The sequence below is a fragment of the Pinus tabuliformis genome, chromosome 3_2 (assembly GCF_031772625.1).
Source record: "Pinus tabuliformis cultivar Carrire ecotype Pingquan chromosome 3_2, CPIR1, whole genome shotgun sequence".
NCBI classification, from domain to species: Eukaryota; Viridiplantae; Streptophyta; class Pinopsida; order Pinales; family Pinaceae; genus Pinus; species Pinus tabuliformis.
Genome location: NC_142302.1, coordinates 764,523,085 through 764,529,737, shown reverse-complemented (window position 1 = coordinate 764,529,737; position 6,653 = coordinate 764,523,085). Strand labels below are relative to the sequence as shown.

At 32.5% G+C, this 6,653-nt stretch overlaps 1 protein-coding gene across 2 annotated transcripts; it reads right to left on the bottom strand.

Moving 5' to 3' along the window:
• Positions 1-336: 336 nt before the first annotated feature.
• On the bottom strand, positions 337-2,120 carry LOC149182875 (uncharacterized). Of its 2 annotated transcripts, none has more exons than XM_089418638.1 (2): positions 2,022-2,120; positions 337-1,918 (listed from the first exon to the last, which is right to left on the bottom strand). In XM_089418638.1, the coding sequence occupies exon 2, from the start codon at positions 1,664-1,666 to the stop codon at positions 362-364; it is 1,305 nt and encodes a 434-aa protein (XP_089274764.1). In that variant the 5' UTR covers positions 1,667-1,918; positions 2,022-2,120; the 3' UTR covers positions 337-361. The 2 variants fall into 2 exon arrangements, with proteins under 2 accessions (XP_089274764.1, XP_089274765.1); XM_089418639.1 differs by having other exon boundaries at positions 2,027-2,120.
• Between the last annotated feature and the right edge of the window lie 4,533 nt (positions 2,121-6,653).

Below are 6,653 nucleotides of genomic sequence, written 5' to 3'. Positions count from 1 at the left end.
AGGAAAAAAATAATGAAATCCCTGTCTATTTGGAAAATACAAATTTGATTGGATAAAATATGAATTTTTTTTTATTTAAATATTAAAAAAGATAAATTATTAATTTATTTTATTATTTCTACATATGTTTGAAGTGAATTTTATCTGCAGTGTAAGGAAAATTTAATGCCTGTGATACAATGTTCAGTTCTTAAATTGAAAAATGAATAACAACATTGAGTCACACGTGTCGGTTGAATGCTAGCCTGGAAGGCGATTAAATTACATAAAGTGGGTGGGTATTATTGACATATAAGAAAATAAGAAGGGAAGAATAAAATAAAGGGAAGCTTTGAAATGTCTAAAAACTTTGACTTAGATGCTACTCACACTTTACATTTTGTAATCTGATTTCGTAGATGGGCGGATACCCATTTTGCGCGTAGCGTCGGACAGACTCCCTCCACCCGCGAACCTTCACTTTCTTCTTACCGTCATCATATGATTTCAATGAACCTGAACGGTTCCTTGCTAAGCACTCAACGAATGTGCACATCTTCATAAACTCCTCCCGATTCTTACAATCCACCATTACCACAGCGACTTCACCATTAGAGTACCTCACATCCACTCCGCATTTATTAATATCTTCAAAATACTGACACTCGAGATCAATGGGTTCACAATGAAAGGTCTTTCGTCTTTCTCTTTCTCCGACGTGAATTAAGGGCACCGGCGTTGCATTTGGGTTATTGGCTTTTGCGCCTCCAGCTATGGGTGCGCATATATCACCCTTCACGACTTTCAATTGTATATCATTGGACGGCTTCAGATTTTCAACCCACTCACCCAATGAATACACGTGCCTCCTCATTGAGTACCGCAGCTTGTCACACACCAGATGCATTGAGCAGCAGAAGAGGCGATTGATGTTGCTATAAACCCATTCCCTCAATTTTGTGTTGAACTCCAATACTGCCGACGCTAAGCTCAACAGTGTTGGAATCAACCAAAAGACTTTCTTGGTTTGGAGGAAGAAGCCTACCAAATTTAACATCTTTACTACTTTCTCCTCCGACAATGACAAATTCACGGGGAGAAGCCAATCAGCGTCTGAATACATGATAGTGTACTGGTTTTCAAGTATGATGCAATCCAGCGCTTCTGAGAACTTCATGACACCCCCTGTGACCACTAATTCCCAAAACCCCTTATAACCTTTCAAATACACGATTTCTCTGGAGGCTCGGGCAGAGACTTCTCGCATTTGTTCCATGATCAGCAGGGTCTGCCACATTGCATGAGTAATGTAGTAGCACATTTTGTCATTCACCAACAACTTGTTTCCATCCCTCCTCTCTAGACGGAAATTCTCCCCCAAGTACGACATATTGAGTACAGTCTCAGAACTCTCTCCACTTGGCTGGCTTGGCACTGGGGTCAACTCATCATGTGACCCTGGAGCCTTGGTCAGTACAACGCAATCCACTCTCTTGAACACCCGGCCCTCATAACGCCGCAGTAATGCGTAATCTGAAGACTGGCAAAAGGGCAGCAGCGAAATGATCCATTGGAACCCCCCTTGTAGAAGCCCCCCCACAGGGGTGAGCTTCAGGAATTGCCATGTGGCAAGAGATATTTGAAAGACAAGCAAGAATTCGCTCATAATTTCCTGGACTTTCTCCATGATCAGACTTGAGACCTCCTCTACAGAAACAATAAACTGCAACCTACTGATCAGCGAGTGGGTGTGCTCATCATCTGTCTCCTCATCCCCTGCTTCTTATCCTTCATCCTCTGCTTCTTTACTTCCGAGCCACGCATTTTCTTTTTTTCGACCCTCTCCTCTTTCGATTATTCCTCCTCCTCTTTCGACAATCGTGCATTTTTTCTTTTTCGAGCATCATCTTCTTTTCTGCAAATCTTAACCCTTCACAGGCTACGCAGAGTATCGTAAAGCCATCTATGTGGTTAGAGTGAGAAAAATATGAAGGCATTTTCTCTTTACTTGGATATTCGTGATTGAGTTCAAAAATTTATACCTTACTTCTGTCTATGTTGTTCATAAAGAGTGGGCAGCAGTCAGCAAAACTTGTTGTTCATGCCCATCCTGTCCTCACTTTGAATGGATTTATTTCATTTCACATTTCCGGTCTCTCTCGTTGTTATCTCCTTTCAGATTTCCAGTCTCTCTCGTTGTTATCTTTTTCTTCCAGGAAGGCACGTATTTTTTTTTCTCTTTTCTGGCATCTTCATTTTGGATTATTCTTCTCCGTGCATTCCTTCTCCCAGCAATCATGCCTCTTCCTTTTTTGGGCTCCATCTTCTTTGATTGCCATCAGTCTTCAAAGTGTTGCCGCATCATTATAAGGCCCTCCATGTCCCAAAAAATCACGCCAACAAGAACATGAAGGTTAAGACTTGCATAATTCTGGTTGAATACTTTACTTCTCTCTTTTCTTTACCTTCAAATTAAAACAATAAGTTTAATTAAAACAATAAAAACAAAATTCATACATTCTTTGTTAACAAAATACAAAAGTCGTTCCTTTTTATTAACCAAATACATTTCAGATAAATTTAATTTACAATTAAATAATAAAAAATTATTATAAAACTTATATTTAAATATTTTTTTTAAATTAATAATAATAATTTTTTTATAAAACTTACATTTAAAAAAAATCATAATAATAATAAAATCAACTGCTATTGATAAATATATTCTAAAATACTTTTTAAACTTCAAAAATTCACATATATTTTTATATAATTTAAAAATATATATATTAATATTTTAATTAAAAAAAATCAGATATATTTAAAAAATATATTAATACTTTAATTTATAAAAAAATATATATTAAAATTTATAAAAATATAGATCTGTAATTAAAAAACAATAATCATTAAACTCAAATTATTTTATAAATTTATATTATTTAATATTAAATAATATAAATATAATTTATTTATTATTAAAAATAAATTTAAATTTTCATTTATATAATTGAATAATTACTATTAAACTCAAATTATTTTATAAATTTATATTAAATAATACAAATATCTTTTATTTATTATTAAAAATAAATTTAAATTTTATTTAAATAATTATTTTTCAATCAAGGGAAAGAAAATATTTTTTTTTTTTTTTAATTTCTTAATAACATAGCTATTTAGTGAATATTCTAAGCCACAATGATGGTTACTAAATAATAAAAAACTTAAACACCACTTTAATGTTTGTCTTGATTGTTACTCTGAAATTAAATTATTATTATTGCATTATCCATAAATATAATAATAACCTAATATATTATGAAAAATAATAGAATAAAAATATTCAAATTACATTGTAAGAATGTATACCATGGAAAAAAATTATTAGAAAATGTATATGTGTAGGGTATTATATACACATGTTTTAGATTTAATGAAGTTCTCGTAATTAAAACATCATTATAATGTAATGTTATTATATATTTACATTTAATTATTCATGTATAGTCAATTATTACATCGTAATATTTAATGATTTATCCATAATTAATTGGTAAGAACTTCTTTCCCACCCACCTATCATCATTATGCTCCTTTGGACTATATGTTAAACGATTGGAGGATGTTTAACCATTAGATCATCCCATGTGAAAGTATTTGGAAGGAACGGTCTCAGAGATGTAGGCATATAGTTTATTAAAACTTTCCTTTTCATTTTCGTTATTTGTTGGATGAATGGAGAGTTGAGGTTCTTGAAGCAATAATTTTCTTTCAAAAAGTCAGGTCTTTATAGGCATAGTTTTAATGTATTGTTCCTTGTCTTCATTGAACAATAAACATGTCAGAGGCACAAGCAAATTTTTTCTCCTCTCTCTTGTAAATTTGTTTCTTGAAATTCAAATTTGTTGTCTTTTTCTTTTTGAAAACGACATACTTGTACTATTTTTTTTAAAAGAAGGAAAATTGTGCAATCAATTTTGTTGAATGTAACATATTGTTGTCCATCTTGAACGAATGGAGAGTCGGGGTTCTTAGAGTGTAAATTGATGGGATAGAAGTGATTGGATCTACGTGTAATTTTAGAGGTTGGGTAGGCATGACACCTACAACCAAGGAAGACAGGAAGGAAACCCTTGATGTGGTAGCATGGATCTTCAATGTCAACACATCTTTTGGGATTATTATGGTAAAAAAAGGTCTCATGGCTTGATTTCGCTTCACTTTTGGTCAGTCTCTCATCCTGTAAATCCCCTATTATTAAATCATTTCTAATTTCAGAGTTTATTGATATTTATTCTCTAGTTAGATGATTCTATTTGATTTTTTACTTGTTTATGTACAAAGCATTAAGCTCGAAACCTTTTATTTGATGCAAAATTATGATACATATACATTTTTGTGAGAGAGAGAGAGAGAGAGAGTTTGAGTGATTTGCATTTATTTCTATTCTAGGTCACAACACTACTCATAATTTGGGGGAATGGGAAGAATATGTGTTAGATGGGTGAATTCTCTGATCTATGAAGTGGAGTTCTTGTTTTCTTTCTATGCAGCTACTACATTTACAGACTTACATTTTGGAATGACCACAATGAAGCCAATTATTTTCATTGTATGGGATATATCTAACCTTCCCATTTACCTTTCTCTGAGCTTGCAAAATTTATGATATGTGCCAATTTCTCCATTGTTGGCATGAATGTCAGTCTCATGTGGAATTTTGTTGGTTTTTACCAGGTGAGATTGATACACTTGTTTTCTCTGTTTTGCAAATAAGTATCCCACTCCTTTGTAGGATTTAAATCAATACACTCACTTTCTCACCTTTTTTGTTCATTTGTATGTAAATAAACAATTTAGCTGTTGTCAGAGTTACTAAGAATTGTTGGAATTTTTTTATATGGAACCTAATACATACTAAAAATATTGCATCCAATAAAAGTGCTGAAAGTATGGAAATTGCAGGAAAATATAAAATTTCAAAAGTGAAAAATGTGATGCAAATTCTTGAAATTTGTTATTCAACATACATTAAATGAGGAACCAAATGAAGAAATGACAAAGAAAATCAAGAAGCAAAGGAAGATACCAATGCTAGAGACCCAATCATTATTATCATCCTATAATCCTTCTTAAAATTCATAATATTGGAAAATCAATATCTCCCAACTTCCTATCTGTAAATGCCATAAGTTGAACTATTAGATTTTTTGGAGTATTTTAATGCAATGTTCTTCCAATCCCACATCCTTGTGGCTTCTTGCCAATTGGCATGTATCATATTTTAGTAAACAATTAGGGCCCTTAGATAAGCATGCTTCTTGTTGGCGGAGTTTATTGAATGGCTTAGCACTCGTTTGTACAATCTCTTGCTCAAATTGGATTTTATTCTATAAATATCTAAACTTTTTTATGAGGTTCTTTTTGCATTGCAATTTTGAGCATGATAGCTATATTTTGTAGTTTTAATGTGACGTCTATTTTTTGTTAAGATTTAGTTTCTTATATGAGCTTCTATTTGTTTTGCAAATAGAAAAGTTGAGTATGATACATATATCTTGATTTTTTTAAGTTCTCTTTGAAAAGATTCGTTATTCAAGACACACCAAGTTAAGTATAATAGTAGTGCTAGTTACGCCGTAAGGCATCACTTTGTGCCTTTGGATTATATGTTAGACGATTGGAGGATGTTCAACCATTTGATCATCCCAAGTGAAGGTAGTTGGAAGGAATGGTCTCAAGATGTAGGCATATGGTTTAATAAACTTTCCTTTTCGTTTTTGTTATTTGTTGGATGAAGGCAAAGTTGAGGTTCTTAAAGTAGAAGTTTTCTTTCAAAAGGTCGGGACTTTATAGGCATTTTGATCATAGTTTTAATGTATTTTGGTTGCCTTCATTGAACAATAAACCTACCGGAGGAACAACTAGAGTTTTTCTCTTCTCTGCTACAAATTTGTTTCTTGAAATTCAAATTTGTTGTCTTTTGTTTCTGAAAACAACATACTTATACTGTTTTTTAAAAACAAGGCAAAATGTACAATCAGTTTTGTTGAATGTAACATATTTTGGTCCATCTTGGATGAATGGAGAGTCAAGGTTCTTGAAGCAAAAGTTTTCTTTCAGAAAGTCAAGCCTTTATAGGCATTTTTCTCATAGTTTTAATGTATTGTTGGTTGTCTTCATTGAACAATAAACCTATCAGAGGCACAAGCAGAGTTTTTCTCTTCTCTGATGTAAATTTGTTTCTTGAAATTCATATGTGATGTCTTTTTGTTGCTAAAAATAGCATACTTATACTATTTTTTTAAAATAAGGCAAAATGTGCAGAAAATTTTGTTAAATGCAACATATTATGGTCCATCTGCAATAAAACTAGCATTTCCTTTTCTTTATAAAAGTTTGTTGATTCTTTTGGTGCCTCCAATTTCAGAGCAAAACTTACAGTAGATTTTCATGGAAAATGGCCTTGGTTTTGCCATTTTTTGGACGAATGGAGAGGCTCCACTCATATTCTATATTTTTGAAACTCATGGCTCGAGCAATTGCATTTATGACCACCAGCAAGCCTCTGCAATCCGAGGCAATTTCTCTAGTTCTATCCTTCATAATATAATTATCAGGTACAATTCTATTTTCAAACGCTCGTTTTCTAAATAACTCCTAGCCTTCAT

What these genes read in the sequence shown, in the direction of transcription:
- LOC149182875 (XM_089418638.1), bottom strand. Translation starts at nt 1,666, where the DNA reads ATGGAGAAAGTCCAGGAAATTATGAGCGAATTCTTGCTTGTCTTTCAA.